Genomic DNA, 21504 nt, shown 5'->3' on the forward strand with positions numbered 1-21504 from the left:
TCAGATGTATATTTTGCAAATATTTTCTTCCACTCTGTTGGTTGTCTTTTAACTCTGTTAATTGTTTCTTTTTTTTTTTTAATTGTGGTAAAAAACACATAACTTGAAACCTACTCTTGTAGCAGATTTTCAAGTGTACACTACAGTATTGTTCCTTAGAAGCATAATGTTGTACAGCAGATCTCTAGAACTTTTTCATCTTGCATGACTGAAAAGTATTTTGGGTTTTTTGGCAGCTGGCCAGTACAGGGATCTGAACCCATGACCTTGGTGTTACAAGGCTGTGCTCTAACCAAGTGAGCCAACCAGTCAGCCCCTCTTTCTTTTTTAGAAAATAATATTTGCCGGGGCTGGTCGGTTAGCTCAGTTGGTTACAGCAGAACCTTGTAACACCAAGGTCATGGGTTCGGATCCCTGTGCCAGCCACCAAATAAATAAATGAAATTGATAAAATTTTTAAAAAGAATGAGAAGTTTATTAAAAAAAAAAATTCATTCATGCATGCATTCGACAAATGTTTTTTGTGGTTTTTTGTCGGGTTTTTTTTTGCTGGCTGGCTGGTCCTGGAATCTGAGCCCTTGACCTTGATGTTATCAGCACTGTGCTCTAACCAACTGAGAAACCAGCCGGCTCCTGTGTTTTCTCGACTGTGCATCAGCTTTGTAGTTATTCATTCTACTGTACCAATGTCTTATGCATATTTGTTGTGTGACATTTCAAGAATTTTTAAAGGATAAAAAGGAATGAATCATATGAGGGAAAGTGCAAGAGAAGAGAATAGGAAAAGTTGAAATGGACATACTTTTGGATGTATGAGGGTACTTCAACACGTTCGTGGAAAAACAATTAAACGATAATACAAGGGCTGGCCGGTTAGCTCAGTTGGTTAGAGCACAGTGTTACAACACCAAGGTCAAGGGTTCTGATCCCAGGAATAGCCAGCTGCCAAAAAAAAAAAAAGGTACAAATCTTTCCATGAACTTTTTTTTTTTGGTGGCTGGCCAGTTATGGGGGATCCAAACCCTTGACCTTGGTGTGATAAGGCTGTGCTCCAACCAATGGAGCTAACCAGGCAGCAGTCCCCCTCTTCACAAACTTTTCGAAGACTGCTTGTATGGACAGGAAATGAGCAGCATTTCAAGACATTTTCTAGTTTAAGGCTGGCGATTTGAAAGCTTAGAAACAGAATGGTGAAAAACACTGCTGATAAAATTTTGGTCACAAACCACTGGTGGTCCCATAGGTTCAAGGCCTTGTGGGATCTTCACAGCATCAGAATGAGTGGTAATGGGCAAAATGAGGCTGCTTTATTATTTTTTATTTTATTGTTATTATTTTTTGGTGGATGGTTGATTCAGTAAGTGTAGCTACTTGCTTTGGCTGCTAAAAAATTGTGGTATTTGCTGAACAGAGAAGCATTTCTTGCCTTGGCAGATTTTCACTGTAGTCAAAACCAGCCTATTTTGGGGAAAGATGCCTGCTAACATTTCAGCAAGGAACCCATGAGTAGGCCTGATACATAAAGTTTTGTAGGAATAAACCCCACACCTCCACTGGTGTAAGTTCATATCAGGACTGAAGCCTTAAGTCTCTTCTGTCCCTTTCATCTTTCTAGACAAATGAGCTGACGAAGCAAGCTCTTGGGGTCTAACATGTTTATAAGAAGGGCACATATGTCTAGATTTATGCAAGTATTGTATGGTAGGCAGCTTTCAAGGGTGGCTCCCAGTGATCCCTACCTCCTGGTATTCACACCCTGTGTGATCTCCTCTTGAGCGTGGGCTACACGTAGTCATTTGCTTCTTGTGAACAGAAAATGGCAAAAGCGATGAGATGTTGCTTTCATGATTAGACTACAAAAGACATGCATCTAGCTGGACTCTTTTGTCTTCTCAGCTTGCATGTCTTGATGAATTAAGCTGTCACATAGGAGAGGCCCACGTGGCAAAGAATTGTGGGTGACTCTTGCTAACAGCCAGCAAGGACCTGAAGCCCTCTGTCCAACAGGTGCAAGGAACTTAGCTCTGCCAACAGCCACATGAGCAGTCGTTTCACGCTGAGCCTTTGGATGAGACCACAGCCTCGACCAACACTGTGATTGCAGCCTTGTAATTTGAACTAAGGACCCAGCTAAACTGCACCTGGATTCTTTACTCACAGAAATTATGATATAATAAATGTGTGTTATTTTAAGCCACTAACTTTGGGTTTTGTTTTTGTTTTTTGGTTGCTGGCCAGTATGGGGATCTAGACCCTTGACCATGGTGTTTTAATATCATTCTCTAACCAACTGAGCTAACTGGCTAGCCCTAGCCACTGACTTTTGGAACAGTTTGTTAAACAGCAATACAAAACTAACAACTTACATCCTGGGACCAAGTAGCCCCTTTCCCTACTGAAGACATATTTCAGCCTTAGTGGAGTTGAAGAACAGTGACAAGCAAATTTTTCCTTCTCATTTTAGCTTCCTCTGGCTTTGCCGTTGTTGAGCTAGACAAACTGTACAGTCAGTTCCCCATATCTGTGGTTCTGCATCTGCAGATTCAACCAACCACAAATTGAAAATATTCAGGGAGAAAAAAAAAAAATAAATAATACAAATAAAAAACAATACAGTATAACAACTATTTACATTGTAATAGGTATTATAAGTAATCTAGAGATGATTTAAAGTACTGTACATGGGAGGATGTGCATAGGTTGTTTTTACTTTTTTGGCAGCTGCCCAATAAGAGGATCAGAACCCGTGACCTTGGTGTTATAAGGCTATGCTCTAAACAACTCAGCTAACTGGCCAGCCCCAGATGTACATAAGTTATATGCAAATACCATGCAATTTTATTTATTTATTTTTTAAAAGATGACCAGTAAGGGGACCTTAACCCTTGACTTGTGTTGTCAGCACCACGCTCACCCAGTGAGCTAACCGGCCATCCCTATATGGGATCCGAACCCGGGGCCTTGATGTTATCAGCACCACCCTCTCCCGAGTGAACCACAGGCCGGCCCACTATGCAATTTTATATAAAGGACTTAAGCATTTGTGATTTTGGTATCCATGGTGATCTTGGAACCAATCCTCCCCTCTGTACTTCAAACACTGGGGAGAGCTGTTGTGGTCTAAGGGCTGGCCCGTGGCTCACTCGGTAGAGTGCGGTGCTGATAACACCAAGGCCATGGGTTCAGATCCCTATTATAGGGATGGCCGGTTCGCTCACTGGCTGAGCGTGGTGCTGACAACACCAAGCCAAGGGTTGAGATCCCCTTACCAGTCACCTTTAAAAAAAAAAAAAAAGAACTGTTGTGGTCTTAGTTTATTTGAAATGATCATTATTGTCATTGCCATTGTCCTCCAATGGGGAGGAATTAGGGACTTATGTTTCTTTAAGGAGCATACAGCTTTCCTTTTGGGGACAACTGTAGTTGAGAATTCTCATATTCACACATTCTCTTACCCTGAAGTTGGTCATTGGCCCATGGTTAGCTCTAAAGATGACAGGAAGTACATAGCATTTCTTTCAAAGGCAATTTCCTGGCAGCAAATAAGGCAAATTAGCATGCATTTCTGAACTGTGTATTAGAGAAATGTTCCCAAATCTTTGTAGGCATCTGAGAAGCTAAAATCCCCAGGCATTTCCCATAGGACAGGTTCAGGATTTTTCTTGAGTAGGTAGCTATGGATGGGCAAGTTACTGAGCCAAGAGATGACAATGTGTGTACCACAACGTCTAAGCCCTGCACACACTAACATACCCAATTTGTTCACCTGTGACTCATAAACTTAGACCCCAAAGAAGATGTTATACACTTTATGTTCTTTATTCAAAGCATCTAGCTTAAATGAGTTGACTGGAATTATAGTATTTGCAGGAACAAATGGTCTTCCACATCAACTTAATGGAATTCACAGTCAGGAGAAAGATTACTGAGGATCTAAATAAATGTGTTTTTTTTTTTTTTTTTGTCTTTTTTCCGTGTCCGGCAACGGATTGCAACCCTCAGTGTTGCCCCCGTACCGGACCAGGGACCGGCAACGGGATTGCAAACCTCGGTATTGCTCCCGCGCCTCGCTCAGCCAGTGAGCGGGAGCCGGTCTGTATGTGGGATCCGAACCCTCGGGTGGCGCGCGCCGCCGCGCTTCCCAAGCGGTGCACCATCCAGTGCGCCACCGGGCCGGCCCAAATAAATGTTTAAAAGAGGGCTGTCCAGTTAGCTCTGTTGGTTAGAGCATGGTGCAAATAACAAGGGTTTGTATCCCCTTACCAGCCAGCCACCAAAAAAAAAAAAAAGTTACAAGGATGCCAACATAGTACTAGAAATTCTAGCCAAAGCAATCAGGCAAGAAAAAGATATAAAAAGCATCCAGATTGGAAAAAAGTAAAACTATCTCTACTGACAAATGACATGATCTTATAGATAAGAAATCCTAAAGAATCCACAAAAGAAAAGAAAAAAAAAGAAAAACCATTAAAGCTAATAAAAACAAAATTGCAGGATACAAGATCAATACACAAAAATCCGTTGTATTTCTATATGCTAGCAATGAACATCCAAAAAGCGAAATTAACAAAACAATTACATTTTTTACAATAGCATCAAAAGAATAAAATACCTACAAATAAATTTAACAAAAAAGTACAAAAGTTATACACTAAAAACTACAAAACACTGCTTAAGGAAATTAAAGATGACCTAAATAAATGGAAAGATATCTGCCTTCATAAATTGGAAGACTTGATATTGTAAAGATGGCAACATTCTCCAAATTGATACATAGACTCTACATCAGATATTTCTATCAATACCAGCTGGCTTCTATGTAGAAAATGGGCAAGCTGACCCCAAAATTCATATGGAAACTCAAGGGACACAGAATAACCAAAACAATCTTTAAAAAGAGGAACAAAGTTGGAGGACTTACTTCCTGATTTCAAATCTTACTACAAAGCTACAGTGTGGTACTGGAATAAAGATAGGTATATAAATAATGGAATAGAACTGAGAGTCTGAAAATAAACCCACATAGCTATGGTCAACTGACTTCTCACAAGGGTGCCACGACCATTCAATGGGGTAGGAATAGTCTTTTCAACAAATAATGTTGGGACAATAAGCCACATCAAGTAGAATAAAGTTGGACTTTTATTTCACACCATATACAAAAATTAAGATGGATTACAGACCATTTTAATATAAGAGCTATGACTGTAAAACTCTGAAGAAAACACCAAGGTAAAACTTCATGACCTTGGATTTATTTGACAATGGTTTCTTCGATATGACACCAAAAGCACATGTAACAAAAGGAAAAATTAACTGAGCTTGATCAAAATTTAAAAATTTGCACATCAAAAATTTTTTTTCACTATCGAGGGAGTGAAAAGATAACCTACAGAATGGGAGAAAATATTTGCAAATCATATATCTGATAAATGTCTAGTATCCAAGATATATGAATATAAAAAACTACAGCTTACAAAAAGACAATCCAATCTAAAAATGGGCAAAGAACTTGAGTAGATATACAAAAATATAAAAACGGCCTATGACCACATAAAGAGATGCTCAACATCATTAGTCATTAGGCAAATGTGATCACTTTGCACCCACTGAGGCATCAAGAGTCAAAAAAAAAAAAATGAAAAATAAGTGTTGGTAAGAATGGGGAGAAATTGGAACCCTCTTACATTGCTGAGAACATAAAATGGTGCAGCTGCTGTGGAAAAGTTTGGTGGTTCCTCAAAAAATTAAACACAGAATTACCATATGATCCAGAAATTCCATTCCTAGGTATATACCCAAAAGAATCGAAAACAAGTATTCAAACAAATACTTGTTCATGGGCCGGCCCGTGGCTCACTCGGGAGAGTGCGGTGCTGATAACACCAAGGCCCCGGGTTCGGATCCCATATAGGGATGGCCGGTTCGCACACTGGCTGAGCGTGGTGCTGACAACACCAAGTCAAGGGTTAAGATCCCCTTACCGGTCATCTTTAAAGAAAAAAAATACTTGTTCATGAATGTTCCTAGCAACACTATTCACAACAGTTCAGAGGTAGAAACAACCCTCATCAATCAGATGAGTGGATAAACAAAATGTAGTATATACATACAATGGAATATTATCCAGCCATAAAAAGAAATGTTCTGATACATGCTACCATATGAAGGAACCTCAAAAAACACTATGCTGCATGACAGACTATATCCAGAATCGATAATCCAGAGACAGATTCGTGGTTGTCAGGGGCTGAGGGGAGGAAAATAGGAAGTGACTGCTCTTATGTAAGGGGTTTCCTTTTCTTATAGGGAAAATGTCTTGGAGTTAGATATAGGTGGATGGTTCCACAACAATGTTAATGCGCCAAATGCTGCTGAATTGTTCTCTTCAAAATGGTTCATGTTTTGTTATGTGGATTTTAGCTTAAAAAAAAAAAAAAAAAAGGTTGAAAGCCACTTTTTCAGTAGTGCTAAGTGCTTTAAATCTTGTTACCTCGTTTACTCTGAGGGTGAATAGATTGCTCCCTACCCCACCATATTGTTCCCCAAACTGAGTTCTAATCATTTCTTTTTTTTTTTCCTTTTTGTCTTTTTTCGTGACCGGCAACGGATCACAACCCTCAGTGTCGCGCCCATACTGGGCTGGGACCGGCAACGGGATCGCAACCCTCGGTGTTGCGCCCGCACCTCGCTCAGCCAGTGAGCGCCGGTCTGTATGTGGGATCCGAACCCTCGGTAGGAGCGCCGCCGCGCTCCCAAGCGGTGCACTGTACCAGTGCGCCACCAGGCCGGCCCACCATGCTTAATGTTTTTATTGAGCCCTCCAGGAGGCTACTGTAAAAAAGATGCTGAAAGGCTCTCCTAGAACTCTACTGTTAATCTATTTTTTTTTTTTTTTTTGGCAGCTGGCCTGTATGGGGATCTAAATCCTTGATCTTGGTGTTATAACACCACACTCTAACCAACTGAACTAACCAGGAGCCCTATTTTTTTCTCTAAGAAAATTCTAGGGCCGGCCCGTGGCTCACTCGGGAGAGTGCAATGCTGATAACACCAAGGCCACGGGTTCGGATCCCATAGAGGGATGGCCGGTTAGCTCACTGGGTGAGCGTGGTGCTGACAACGCCAGTCAAGGGTTAAGATCCCCTTACGGTCATCTTTTTTAAAAAAAAAAGAAAAGAAAAGAAAAGAAAATTCTATTAGAAGCATCCAGAATGTCAACAAAACAGCTCCACGTTTTGTTTTGTTTTTTTCAGCTACAGAGTGGTATTCAGTTAACAGAACAATTATTTCCTATAAACTGCATTGGAGACAACCGAAGATGAAAAAACTGTGGTGAAATGCTTTATATGGAAAAGGAGAAAAACTGTGCTAGAACCATTCGTCGTCGTCATCTTCCTCCTTTTCCATCTCTTTCTTGCTTTTTTCAGTCTTGACAACTCCCTTTTTTGCTGCATTGGGCTTTCCTTTAGCTTGGTATGCGGCAATATCCTTTTGTATTTTTCCTTCAGCTTAGCAGCCTTTTTGTGGGGCTGTTTGGCATCTGTAGCAGTGTTGTTCCACATCCCTCCCAGTCTCTTTGCAAAATCACCAATGAAAAAGCTGGGATATTCTCCTTTGATTTTGGGGTGATACTCAGAACAGAACCAAAAAAGGCTGAAAGAAGCCTTGTTGGGTGCATCAGAATCTTTGAAATTTTTTTTCTGGCAGCCGGCTGGTATGGGGATCTGAACCCTTGACCTTGGTGTTACAACACTGTGCTCTGACCAAGTGAGTTAAATCGCCAGCCCCTCTTATACTTCTTTTTGTTTCTCCTTTAGGAGAGATATAGGTTTTCATTTCTCTTCCCTAACATGCCTTCAACACCTTTGCCATGACTTCACATTCTCCTTTGTTTAGCAAACATGGTCTTCCCCTTCTCGGAGCATTTCTTAAAACTCTAAGAAATGGACTGAAGCGTCTGGGTGCTTCTTTCTGTGCTCCTCCAGGCAAGTTTGCATAAAGAATGCATACATTTTGCCTCTTGGCTTCTTACAGTCTTTCCCCTTTACCCATATTTAGTTATTTTGCCTTGGGGAGGCAGAGCTGCCCAATGACTGTCCGTTCTCACTTGCCCTGGTACTGCCTCTATGGAGCTCAATGTACTGCAGTGGCTGTTTACTGTGCTATTCTTTTTTCTTTTTTTTTTTTTTTAAAAGATGACGGGCAAGGGGATCTTAACCCTTGACTTGGTGTTGTCAGCACCATGCTCTCCCAAGGGAGCTAACCGGCCATCCCTATATAGGGATCCGAACCCATGGCCTTGGTGTTATCAGCACCACACTCTCCCGAGTGAGCCATGGGCCGGCCCTACTGTGCTACTCTAATTACCACTGGCCACACTTTTAGTGAGCAAGGACCACTCTAGCTGGGTCATCAAGCAATGAAAATTATCTCTTTAGGAACCAAAATCAAACTGCAGAGGACTTAGTAATACTAACGATTATGTGTACTTGAATGAAGTTTGTTCATTATATTTTTTTTTCGACTTTGGAATTAAACATGAGTCATTAAATCATCTTTGTTTTTCCTTTAGCAGCTGTACTAGTCTCATTAAAAAATCCCACAAAGTCACACAGGTCTGTGATATGACTAACCTAGAGTTGAAATCAGACTGCCATTCCTATGATCTTTTGCTTAGGAATACAAGAAATCATCAAATTCCTTTTTTTTTCTTAAGATCTAAGTTGGCTTTATTACAATTCTAGAATCGGGCAATGCATTATTTCATAAAAAAGAGTAAGTTTTCCCATAATTCTTAAAGTTGGGTTTTAATAAAGGTGCTCTATGGAAAGTTCATGGCCACTGGTGTCTCAGACTTGTGTATTAATTTAGGTATCCCCACGTCTCTGAAGTGTGACCCTGAAAATTACTTCAACTCCCCCCAGGTTTCTCCTCTGCAAATAGGGAAGCTAAATATTAGTTCTCTCCGTTAAATGAGGAAGTTTGAAATTTACTCCTGTCATTTCAGGAAACATAAGGGCATCCTATTCGTGCAATCCAAAGTTACTCGCCATCCTGGGCAATGAGGGCCTCGTTTAAACCCGAGTGTAGGGATAGAATGATTCACGTAGTGTCACACTGGGTCGAGGGTGAAAGAGCCCCACTGAAAATTAGAGAGATCTAATGACAGGCCTCGAATTATTTTTACAAAAAAAAAACAAAGCAGTTGTGCAGTCCTGTCACCTTTCACATACTGATGTTCAAAGCTACCAATGCTTTTGCCTTGAGAGAACAGGCTTCAACAGGCATACAGTGACTGGCTGGTTGGCTCAATTGGTTAGAACACAGCCTTGTAACACCAAGGTCAAGGGTTCAGTTCTGGATATCGGCCCCTTGATCCCCCCCCCAAAAGGCCCGCTCAACCTGCGATTAAGCCACACATACACAGCACTCAGGAATGAGGATCAGAAATGATTCAAAGGCACCAATTTCTTGCCTACCAAGCAGTTTATTTCAATTTTTAGTTCTAATATTGACTCTCATAAATATTCATCTTGCATTTCCAGTAAGGCTCCTTGAGAGCAGTGTCCGTATTTTAGAATTTTTATCATGAATTAGCACCTGGTATACAGTTGATGCTCATCAAATATTTTAATAATTTCCTCTTTTCTAATAATTTCCCACTGGCCAACGTTTCCCAAAATGTGAGATGTATACGGCTAAAAGGTTTATAGGGAAAAAGACAACAATATTATTTTAAAAGGGAAGGACCTTCCAATTCTGCCTGTATGAGAGTGTAACTGTTGGGTGCTACTCTTTAACACATGCTAGCCTCCCTTCTCACAGATCAGACACCTCCAAAGGAACAGTGTTTATCTAAGATGAAACATGTTTATTTAATTATATTTACTTTTCACAGATAGCTTCTATCTATGGCAATTTGTATTTGCTTTCCTTCTATGGGAGCAACATCAAATGTTCTTTTTAAATACATTAAGTAGGAATAAGCCAATTTAAAGAATAAAAAAACAAAAACAAAAAACAAACCTGAAGTAATGTGGAAGTGGAATACAAATGAGGTAAAATATCATAAAGTGATTCACCAAGGACTGAAGATTGGGAAACAATGTCCTAGGCCATGTTTCCTCGTTCTTGAGGGTCAAAGTGGACATGCCTCCAGTGACACAGGTTTGTCAGATTTGAGAGAGTTCACTGATGTGAATAACCAGTGTCATATTGGTTACAAGATGCTACCACATCTTGTGAGTATCACACACCATACAGTGTGCTACAAAGCAGAGGACAAAAACAGAAGGCAAAGCAAATGCTTAAAACTAAAAAATAAATTTAAAAATCCTTTACAAAGCAAGATATATTCCTAGTGTTGAGCTGCTCCTAACCAAAAATAGAAATTAAAAGAAAGATCTATTCAGCCAGAGGCTGTATTTAACAAGCAAAGTATCATCAAGATCCAATCACCCAACTCTTATTATTCCAACTGCAGTGTGAAGAGAGATGTTACAGTCATGGGGGAATGTACAACTCCTGCAGCCTTCAAGCCAAGATGGGAGGCCACGCACCTGTGTATGTCAAGCCCATGAGGTGCACTGCTCAGAAGAAAATGGCCAAGCCTCTTCACCTAAACTAGTTTAGAGTACATTCCAGGAACACATACCCTAGTACTGCTTACAAACCAAAGAAGAAAGAGCAGTGGATTACGCAGCATGTCCCTGGAACAGGGAAGCGAGGATCATTCCATGGGGCTATCATCTTTGGACTCTTCACCCGTCTGTTCAACTTTGGCCTCTGGGGCAGCTGGGGAAGGGGCAGCTACGGCTATGGGGCTTTCTGCCTCTGCTGCCAGTGTCTCCACCTCATTTCTGGCCTCGGTATCCCCTTTATCAGATGCTGTTCCACAGGGCATCTCCTCTTCTGGTGGCTGTTTGGTATGGGGATCACTACCGGCCTCCGCCACAGCCACAGGGCCTTCCCCTTGCGCCGGCACTCTGTCGCCCTCTCCAGCGGGCACTGCTTCCCCATCGACTGCCCTCACCGCTGCTGTGATCACCTTGGCTAAGACTTCTGCAGCCACTTCCTCAGGTGTCTCCTCCTTATCCTCACCTTCTAAATTGTCATCACCTTCCATTTCTGGATCAACAGTTTCATTGGTGAAAGGGTCCTCACCCTGGCCAAAAAGGAAGCAGAGGTCAGTACAGTGCAAGCAATTTTTTTGTGTGTGTGATGGAGGGCCACTTTGGGGACCAAAACCCTTTACTTTGGTGTTACAACACCACACTCTAATCCACTAAGCTAACCTGCCAGCCCAAGAATTGTCCAAAGGAAAGCTTGAAGGAGGCCCACGTTGCTGGGAGTTTGTGTTTTTATGACTGGCAGAGTCCACAAGAGACACTTATTTAAACTATGAGTTAATCCTACAGATTCAGAAAAGACACTTTTTATTCAAGCATAATAACCATGAGGAAAAGGTCAAAAAGACCTAGGATTTCTTAGTGTGATTTAAAACAAAACAAAAACAAAAACACACTTAACTGGAAGTTAACACTATCTTAGTTTTGTTTACGCTCATTGCCCTTATCTAAGGGTTATCCCCATTTTTCACTTGCCTGAGGTCACAGAGCTATTAAACATCAGAGTGAAGACTGAAACCCAAGTCTGACTCCCTCAGAAGCCAAACTTTTCATGAGAATATACTGTCTCTAGTCTAGAAAAAGCAAATTAAATATTATCACTACCAGATCAGAAAATCTTTTAAAATATGGTACTTATAAGCTTGAGTCTATAAACTTTTAACTTGTTTAAGCCACAAAGGTAAAACACTGATCAGCCATGTTTCTTACATTGGTTACTTAGAATTTGTGCCCTTAATAGCGGAAATGAACTACCAAATATCAAAGCACTTAATAACTGAGGAAAAACGTCCTAAAATTTGACTATGGGCTGGAGCTTAGCTACGAGCCCCAAATGGTGAGGTCACAGGATGAGAGAAACGGGCTCCCACAGAGGAAATGGGGGGCTTTTCCAACCAGACTTCTCTCCATGAGCACCCACTTTCGGACTTTTTGTCACTCTGTACCCATCACGAAGGCTAAGAATGGCTGTGGCACCTCTGGCTCTTCTTCCCACGCCACCCTCAATCTGTCAGTTGGCTGTGCCAACAAAAAAACTTTTTAGCTTCTTTCCTGAACAAATATAATCTTATTTTTTTTAAACAAGGACCTCACCGTCATTTGCTCAATCTTTTATGGCTAGAAAATCAGGGTTTCTCAACACCACTGCACACTGATTAACCAAGAAGCATCAAGCATCACATCCCCAGAGGCCACAGGCAAGCACTGAGTCACAGCAAACCCTAGTTGTCATACTCCCAAGACTGATCATGCCAACGTCCCTCAATTCTTCAAAAGACTCAGACACACTAAATACTGGATACAATTCCACACTCGTAGTTCATCTGTCATTTCAAAAGCTTTTCTTTTTCCTGTTCATTGGAATCCTAAGCACAAACCTTGAGATATTTTTCCAGCATCTTCACTATATGTCTGTTGTTCAAAACACTCTTAGCCACATGGAGACTTGTTTTCTTGAACTGTTCAGCAGCCAACTGCAAAGGAACCAATGTGGGCTATTAAAAATGGTACAGAAGGGCCGGCCCCGTGGCGCACTCGGGAGAGTGCAGCGCTGGGAGCGCAGCGACGCTCCCGCCACGGGTTCGGATCCTGTATAGGACTGGCTGGTGCACTCACTGGCTGAGCGCGGTGCTGGTGACACCACATCAAGGGTTGTGATCCCCTTACCGGTCACGAAAAAAAGACAAAAAAAAAAAAAAATGGTACAGAAGAGCCAGAGAACTAGCCAGGCTATGCAGCTGTCCTGAGGTCAGCCCTACGCAGAGACAAATCCCAAAATGCCAGGCTCCAAAATGAAGAGAAGGAAGGCACCACAGAGACTTTGGAACTAAGATGGTGAGACAATGTGGAGAAGCTTGACAACTTTAAAAGACACCACTGGTGTCCACACACCACATACAGGAGCCAGGATGAAACAAAAGCATTTGCAGGTTAGAAGCTATGGGGACTAAGTACGGAAATAGAGTAGGCTTCTTCCTTTTTCATTTTCTCAGGTTATACTGACTTCATAAGAAGTAAGTTCAATGGCAGATGTATGAATGAACCAACAATTTGACTGTTTAGAACTTGACATGTTCACCCAACAATCTCTTGTTTCTACAGTGCTTTTTCACTGATCTTCAACAGTGCTGTGACAGGGGCAAGTAGCTACTGATACTCCATTTAATAGCAGGGTAACCTAAGGACAGAGATGCTAAACCAGGGGGGTCAGCAAGCCGCACATATTCCTTACTGTCTGTATCACTGGACAGAAAACCTAGAGCCTACAAAGCCGAAAATATGATCTGACTCTCTACAAAAAAATTTGTTTACCCCTGGGCCAGACATTTAGCCTCAGGCCCCATCAGCTAGTAAGAACCAAACAGGTACTGAAATCCAGGTCCCCCAGGTCTCTGCTCTGAAAGGCCCTTAGCCTCAGCTTACAGATCAGTTTCTCAGCAACTGGGGAATTTACCTGTGTGATTACAGAAAACATTCTCAAATCAGGAGAATTGCAGCTACTGGATCTAACCAATTCTAAGCAATGTGTTTTCTCACATTTAATAGAAATTGAGATGAATCTTATCAACAGAGTGACATACTTGATGAAATACAGCAAGGGCCCCTAAAGATGTTAGCATTCCAGGTAAGGCACAGAAGGTCGGCAGCCTGGGAAACCTCATCCCAGGCCCCCACCCACATGTCAGGCGGGGACTCACCCGGCGGTTGTGATTGTGGTCCACAGAGTGCAGATGCCGCTGGAGGAGATGGTGCTGTGCAGGGATCAGCATGTCACAGGCCAGGCAGTGAGCGGCCTCGATCTTCTTGAAGAAGTGTTCCTGGCCAATCCCTGGGATAAAGGACAGCAATAGAATGATGCTGTCCTCCAACTCCCCAACAAGGCCCACACTATCTCCCTGCAGCACTCTCTAAGGATTCAGTTGGGACAGAATTTGAGACAAATGCAGTCTGCCCTCCTGCAGGAACGTGGGTCAGGACAGCCAGCCTCCACACCTGGGAATCTTACACTTCAACTCTCCCCCTCCTTCGGGTCCTTTCTCTTCATAGTGCTTAACAACACTCTTGATAGGCCTCAGGACCTGCGGTCCCCATCAGGATGCACACTCGAGGGCTTCTTTCCACTGTCATGTGCTCCTCCCACTGGCCCTGATAGCACATTCTCACAGCCCTTCGCTGGCTTTGCACTGAGTTTTAAAGATCACATCCCATGCTTTACTTACTCCCACCCAGAAGGCCACGTGCCCTAAAACCAAAACTCACCTTTGAAAGGATCTGGTTTTGGTTTCGTGCTTTCCTTCTCTGTCAACTCATGACGCCGCTTCTCAATTTTCTTATTCCTGTTTACAATGTATTCCTAGAGTGGGAGACAGCACAAAATGAAGTAAGAGGCCATCACGTGTGGACATTTCTCAACCACACTGAGCATAGACGGTGGCTATGAGAGCAGCTGCATGGGCAGAACTGGTGGGAACCACCAAGACTGGAGCTCCCCGGCTGGCTATCTCTGTGTGACTCAGGGACCCATACAGCTGTTTTATTCTGGGAAAAGAAACCTTGACCAAGTTGAGACCTCTTATCTCCCTTCCCTATGCCTTTTCTCTGCAAGGGATCCGACACCTGCAGGATCATCGGCAAACACCACAGTGGAGGCCAAATATCCATTACCTGGAGGAACTCCACCGTCTTATCAGGCAGTTTGGTACTTATAAACTGCAGCGTGTCTTTGTGAAATTTGCTTTGCAGATGCTTCTGGATTTCTTCATCTTCAAAGCTACGGAACTTGCACACAGAACATGCAAACTGAATCCTGGAAAAGGGCAGCAAGAAGAGCAGTGAGGCAGGGATCACCAGCTCATCTCTGGGTAGAAATGAAAGGGAAATGGGAAGGCAATTTCTGAACCAAGACTTCTCAGAGTAGCAGTTCCCGAAACTTCCTGGCCTGAAGAATGGGATACAGCCTTGCAAGTATCTTGCAAGTATCTCAAGAAAATGATTCACAAAGCAACTTATTGTCACACCGTCTCTCTGGCCCAAAGGCCCCTAAGAGAACCCCCCCATGTGGTGACTTCTCAGAATTGTGACTCCCTAAGCTCTGGCCAACTGCTCTGGGGGCCCAGTATCTAACTCCAGAGCTTCTCAGATGAGTCTCTCTCTGCAGCCACTGGGCAGACACACAGCAACCTCATTTTATGTGAGGGAAAAACTCCTGAAGACCTCGCATAATTCAAAACTCCCAAAACCCAAGATCAGTTCTCCCACGGGATTTCACGGCATGTCTGACCTCCCCGATAAAAAGTGAGGTTTCTTTGCCATGTGCTTTCAAAGTCTTACCAAATGCAGTCAGGCTGTGCAGTGAGGGGAGAGCAGCCTGCAGCCCCCAGTCCCTCCCAGTGAGGTACTCCTTCCCTGGGTCTACCCTCAAGGCTCCAGCCCTTCTAGGATGAGGGTGCAGGCCTTGTGGCACTCAGAATTCCTCCTCTGCCTACTCGGAGCTCTGCTGGCTTCAGGACATCTGGCTTCTGATCTCTGACAGGCACCATAAGACACTTTCACTTTGGTAGACACCCCCTGATAGAGGAGTAAAGAGGAAACTCTCCCGGGCCCCTGCACAGGGCTGTCAGGAAGCTGTGGGAAATTCACGTTTCCCTGCCACATCTTCACCTCCCTTTGACAAATCCTCTAAGTCCCTTCAAGATCCTTGGTCACAAGTGCAGAGTCTAAAGATCCCTTTACTTGGATCCTCATAGTGACCAGCTGCCAAGAAAATTAAAAAATTTAAAAAACCCAAAGATTCCTTAAAAAAGAAATATGCCAGTTTCCAAGTGGCCTGAAAATAGAACTATCCATCATCTATCTGTTTAAAAACATGGTTTCAGTTAGTTTCTGTGCCACTTAAGAAACAGTTCTGCATTTTGGTTCCAGGCTTCCCAGCTTATACTGTTTACTGTTAGGTATTCAGCTAGGCATTTCTTTCTTTCTCTTTTAAAAAATAAGGTTGGCTGGTAAGGGTACCCAACCCTTGACCTTAGTGTTATCAGCACCATGCTTTAACCAAGTGAGCTAACCGGCCAGCCCAGCATTCATTTCTTTGCAGAGGAAAATCACTGTCCCATTTGAAACTTAAGGTGTAAGATTTCCCATCAACTCATAGTGAAGTAGCTGTATGTAGTCAAGGCACTCACAAGGCCACTGGTGGTTTCAGTTTCTAGTTAGAAGTCCCTTCATCACTGAACATGGAGAGGCAGATATATGGTGTGGTCATGCCAACACCCTTTGGGATTGGCATTTTTTTTTTTTTTCTATTTTGAGACAAAATCTTGATGGTACTCATATATACTTGCTGTATCTAATGCCACGGGTGGTCTGGATTTGAACAAGGTACCTGAAGCACTTTCAGCAGTTCTGCTAAATGAAGGTCACTTGTACGGGACACCAGACATGCCAAGGAACAACGAACACCCCCTCAGGCCTGCTAGAGGGCAAGAGAGCCCCCTGCTGGGCATGGATGGGCCACACGGTGTCATGATTCCAGAGGAACCAGAGAGGCAAGAGACAGACACTGATCCTCCAAAAAAAACCTTACTTCACTGGTCTTTTCTGCACTCCCAAATCATTTCTCAAATTTTGTCTCCCACTGACTTAAGATTTCCTGACAGACACTTGGGAGTCAGACCAAACCTGCGTTGTGGAGTAAGGACAGGTGAGGGCCCAGGTGCAGCCACCTTCAGTGGGCGCTCTGGTCCACCCCTTGCCTCTGTCCGCCCTGACCCCCGACCTTGCCTGCTCCTCACCTGTCTGCTGCCCGGTCCCGCATCCTATCCCTCCTCCTTTGCTTTTCTCTTTTCTTCTTCATTTCTTCGTCCTCGTCGTCCTTCTCTCCTGTAACAGAGGAGGCCCTTCGAGATGCTCTGAGGAGCCTGCAGAGGAGCTGGGCTCCAGGGCCTTGTTGGGGGCTGCAGCTCAGTTTGGCTGCCACCCCCAGGGCCTGCTGCTGCCTCCACCACACCATCAAAGGCTCCCGATGGACATGGGCCTCTGGTGAGAACCCAGGAGTCACTCCCCTCTACCCTGATAAGGCTGGGATTGGCCAGGGATGTGGCCTGCCCATCCCACTTGCACCATGCCCTCTTCCCCTGCTGTCTTTCCCATCCTGCTTTTCCAATCTAGCGCCCTATCATCTTCTCCCAATGTCACTTGAGAGAGAAGAGAGTCTCCCCAGATACAGAGGCAGCAGCTGGAAAGCCTCAGGAAAAGGAGCAAGCCTCTCCACCACCCTCCGTCCCACCTCTAGGTGGGCCATGGCAACTGTCCTGTCAGCCTCATCTGAACTAGGGCCTCAGCAGGTCTGACAGTCCTTGCTGGCCCGACCTCTATCTTCCACTCACAAAAACCATCAATCTAGGGCTTTCCCAGGGCTACATGGGAAGCAATCCTAGAAACAAAAATGGGAAGAGACCAATTGGTCCTCCCGTCCATCCCCTGGGGCTAGCACAGGAGCTCCTAGAAGAGCTGTGTGGCTGGGCATCCCAGCATGAGGCCAGGCTGAGTCCCTGAGACCCAGGGCCAGGGCTGGACGCTGAAAAAGGTTGGATAAGCATCTGAACTGTAACCCCTACCCCTGATGCCAGTCCCGAGACTGTCCCACGATGATGGAGACCGGCGTGCGCTGCTCAGAAGCCTCTCAAAAGGGCGTGTGGGATTTTTGGCAAGAGGTCACTGCCTGACACTATGACTGCTGTTTAATAGCAAAGTCATCCCGGGTAGGTAGCAGGACCTGCGCGCAATAAACATGTCACCTTTGCTTTAGCATTTACCCCACTGCCTGAGCTGCTAGTGCTCGCTGTGGTCCCACACTATGGACAAGGATGCTTCATACATGGGCTGGGAGGACCTCAGAGGGTCAGCTAAGCTAGAAAACAGAAGGAAAGGAGCATCTAAGCCAAGAGCGCCTTCCAAATTTACAGAAGAGCTACGAAGGAGCCAGCCTGCAATCCCTGGGTAACCAGCTATGGACAGACTCATGGGAACAGGGAAAAAAACAAGTGGCTTTTGGGCAAGCTCAAGGGTATTACATCTTAGGCTGCTTGTCCATGTCCCTCCAAGGGGTCTAACCTTGATCTGCCCTTGCTGCTTACTTTGGACTCTTAGGTCTCTAGCTTTGGAACTGATGAGACCTCCTGAGCAATGACTGTTTCTTGAGAATCTGGGCCTGGGTGCACCTGACAGGCCCCACCCCTATGCTCCCAACCCCCGCAGATGTTGGCTCTCTGTTTCACACTCTCAGGCACACAGCGACGTGTGCTGCAGCCCCCAGAATCTCTACCATAGAGGCTGACAGAACAGCCCTGGGTTGTCAACTGAGAAAACTGGACGGAACGAAACCCAGGAGAGAATAGTATGGGACCCGTATTGGCCATGGAGGCTTCTCTCTTTTGTTTCTGAGACTCTCCCTTCCCTAGCACCATGAACTGTTGCAGACACCCAGAGACTGGCTTCTCCTCTCTCTGCACCTGCATCGAGTGAGAAAGACAGACCCGTTTCTAGCAAATGCTGCCCCGGTTACTTGGAAGCAAAACTTTGGGTGACTGCCATAGCCGAGGCCCACCTGGCAGCCACAGCCCCTCCATGTGGGCCCCCAGCTTGCTCAAAAGCCCAGCCTGCTGGAAGCTGGGAAGTGAGTGCAGGACAGCCAGCCAGACACAAGAGAGTTGCAAAGCACACTGGCTGACGCCTACCTCTCTGCCTCCCAGAGTCGCAGAATTCATCCTCCTGAAAAAGAGCACATAAAGTCAGACAGTGAGGTGTTGTTTCCAGAATTCTCCATAACCAGCCCAGCTCCCAGCCACCACTTTGTGGGTGGTCACACCCTAGACCTAGGTCATTGTGCCAGCCACCAGGAAACAAGTCACAGGGTGTCAGGACAAGCCTCAGGGCCTTGGATGGAGGATGAGTGTGTCCTATTACTACTACTAGTTGCCTTCACAAATTCTGTGATACTTTTTTAAGTTGCTGACCCTCTTTCAGTGCTTTCTGAAGCTACAGAACTGCCTTCCCCCTGGCAAATGCACATCTGCACAATTCTACACATGGGAACACCAAGAAAACCATCCACCAACCATAAGTTAACAAACTCCAATCTACGGGATGCTAGTTCCAGTGTTCATTATTGTAAATGGGCTTCACCAAGTTTCCTGAGCATTTCTTTATATATTTATCCAATGTTTCAACAAACCAGATATAGATAAAAACAATTCATCTAACAGAATATGTGAAAAGAGCTGATCCTTAGACAGAGAGCCTAAGATTAAATTAGCAATCAGCAGATTTGCAGAGATGCCCAGACCCAAGACCTAGGCATGCCAAACAGCAAGCGAGGCTCTCAGGAAAGCTAAACATATGCTGTATCTGGCCCTCCGTGACCATCAGAGGAAGCCTTCCCACACTGGGATCTCCAGGCCCCACCCCCCACCTGGATCAGAATCTCCCTGGGTGTTTGCTGCAATTCTGGCTGAGAACTGGCCATAGCTGTTGCTCTCCTGTGACTCATGTGAGAATTGAAGGGTGCAGACATGGGTCGGCAGCACCCAGCACAGAGCTGGCAGCAAATGAGCCTCCAGCGTATTACTTGCCAGCCTCAGTCTGCTGCGCTCACCATGCTGGCAGGTAGCCCCATCACTATGGGTACACAGAAGCAGCTGGGGGCTTTATCAGGAAGAAAGTGATTGTTGCAGGCAGAAAACTCTTAGAAACCTAGCAAGTCAGGGTACTAAATCCCCTTAGAGATAAAACTGAGTCTGCCAAGGCAGCTATTCCTGCCTCTTAGGGAGGGAGAACGATAAAGGAAGAAACTGCACACTACAAACCGACCTATAAAGATGGACTTACACCTCTGAATTCTTCATCTCCTGACCGGAAGTCACCAGCTCCGTCATCTGCCAGACACAAAAAAATAGGAAAAGCCAGCCTTTGGGCAGGTGGCCCCAGTTCCTGTTTTCACCCTCCCAAGATCACTGTCCAGAGTGACTGTCCTGACCACCGTGAGGGTCGGGGGCACGTGGGTGAAACACGCCACCCTCAAGTTCCTGTGTGTCCACTGTACGGACAGGGCCAGGGCGTACCGTTGTCAGAAAAATCTCCTTCGCTCTCAGCCCGGGCCACTTTGGCGTCCGGTTCCTCATACATTTGAAACAGCTTCCGCTTCCTGCCCATGCTGTCTGGTCCGAAGCGGTCAAACCCTCTCCTCCTGGGCTATGGACACAAGCACATCCTATGTACCACTTACCTGGACCGTTAAGACACCCCACAGAAATGAGGAAAGGGGAAGTTGTAAGACCAGAGAACAAATAGACAAGGTCTTTCCAAAAAGCAAAGAGAGACAATGTAGTTGAATCTCAAAGAAAATACTATGCTGAGTGAAATCAGGCAGACACAAAAGCCATAAAGTGTATGATTCCACTTGTATGAAATGTCCAGAATAGGCAAATTGTAGAGATAGAAACCAGATTAGTGGTTGTCAGTAGGTTGGGGAGAAAACAGGGAGTGACTGCTACCAGAGATGGGGTTTCTTTTGGGTTGATGGAAATGTTCTAAAATGAGATTGTGGTGACAGCTGCACAGTTCTGTAAGTCATACACTTAAAAATGAGTGGATCTTCAGGCATGTAAATTCTACCTAAGTAAAACTGCTAAAAAGAAAAGCAAAGGTAGCCTGATGAAACTTTGTAAGGGCTTACCCAGTCCCGCATCCGGGTCTGTGACCGGCCACATCCATAAGGCATGGCGTTGTCATAGCCACCTGCCCCCTGCATGCCCATCACACCATAGTCAGGGGCATGCATGGACTGGGGGAAGACGGAAGGTGGTGGCCTGCTGGGGGAGGGGCCGCTCAGGCCCCGCCCACCCATGTAGTTCAGCTCATTCCAGGGAGTGGACAGAGGCTCAGAGGAGACCGGGGGTGGCAAGAAGGGGTCGCTGCGTATAAAGGTGCTGGGGTTGCTCCGATCCTGGAAGCGGCCTTGGCTCCGGCCCCGCACAAAACCATCCAGGGAGCTCCGCTCACGGGCCGGGTCCCTGCAGTCATTGTACTGCCCACCAAAGCCGCCATTGCGGTTGGACCCAAGATCAAAGTCATAGTCATAGCTGTAGCTGGAGCGGTAGGGGTTGTGTTCAGGTAGGCAAGGCCTGGAGTCATAGGACTCAAACTGCTGGAAGCGGAAGGAGCTGCAAAGGAAGCATAACCCTTCAGGGGCGGCTGAGGGCCCTGCCCAGGCCACCTTGGCTGCCCACCTCTGCACTCCTGCAGTATAACCTCAGTGCCCCCCCCCCCCCCCCCCCCCCCCCCCCACCCCCCCCCCCCCCCCCCCCCCACCCCCCCC

At 45.1% G+C, this 21504-nt stretch overlaps 1 protein-coding gene, 1 long non-coding RNA gene and 1 pseudogene across 3 annotated transcripts in view; 1 reads left to right on the forward strand and 2 right to left on the reverse strand.

Annotated features, from left to right (window-relative positions):
• Positions 1-2201, forward strand: part of LOC103593420 — a 10308-nt gene extending 8107 nt beyond the window's left edge. The window contains exon 2 of the long non-coding RNA XR_550753.1: positions 1897-2201. This is a non-coding gene — a long non-coding RNA (uncharacterized LOC103593420). The remainder of the gene's footprint in view (positions 1-1896) is intronic.
• Positions 2202-7246: 5045 nt separating this feature from the next.
• LOC103593434 lies at positions 7247-8057 on the reverse strand (annotated as a pseudogene).
• Positions 8058-9470: 1413 nt separating this feature from the next.
• Positions 9471-21504, reverse strand: part of AKAP8 (A kinase (PRKA) anchor protein 8) — a 16870-nt gene continuing 4836 nt past the window's right edge. Inside the window, exons 5-14 of one of the 2 annotated variants that reach the window (XM_008576387.1) lie at positions 20863-21349; positions 20249-20378; positions 20016-20062; positions 18866-18899; positions 16922-17009; positions 14796-14937; positions 14391-14484; positions 13829-13959; positions 12509-12604; positions 9471-11167 (exon numbers count right to left, since the gene is read on the reverse strand). In XM_008576387.1, coding sequence (XP_008574609.1) covers positions 10733-11167; positions 12509-12604; positions 13829-13959; positions 14391-14484; positions 14796-14937; positions 16922-17009; positions 18866-18899; positions 20016-20062; positions 20249-20378; positions 20863-21349 — 1684 coding nt within the window. In that variant the 3' untranslated portion in view covers positions 9471-10732. The remainder of the gene's footprint in view (positions 11168-12508; positions 12605-13828; positions 13960-14390; positions 14485-14795; positions 14938-16921; positions 17010-18865; positions 18900-20015; positions 20063-20248; positions 20379-20862; positions 21350-21504) is intronic. The other variant, XM_008576388.1, reaches the window with a different exon arrangement.

The sequence above is a fragment of the Galeopterus variegatus genome, unplaced genomic scaffold, assembly GCF_000696425.1.
Source record: "Galeopterus variegatus unplaced genomic scaffold, G_variegatus-3.0.2 Scaffold1344, whole genome shotgun sequence".
Classification (NCBI taxonomy): Eukaryota; Metazoa; Chordata; class Mammalia; order Dermoptera; family Cynocephalidae; genus Galeopterus; species Galeopterus variegatus.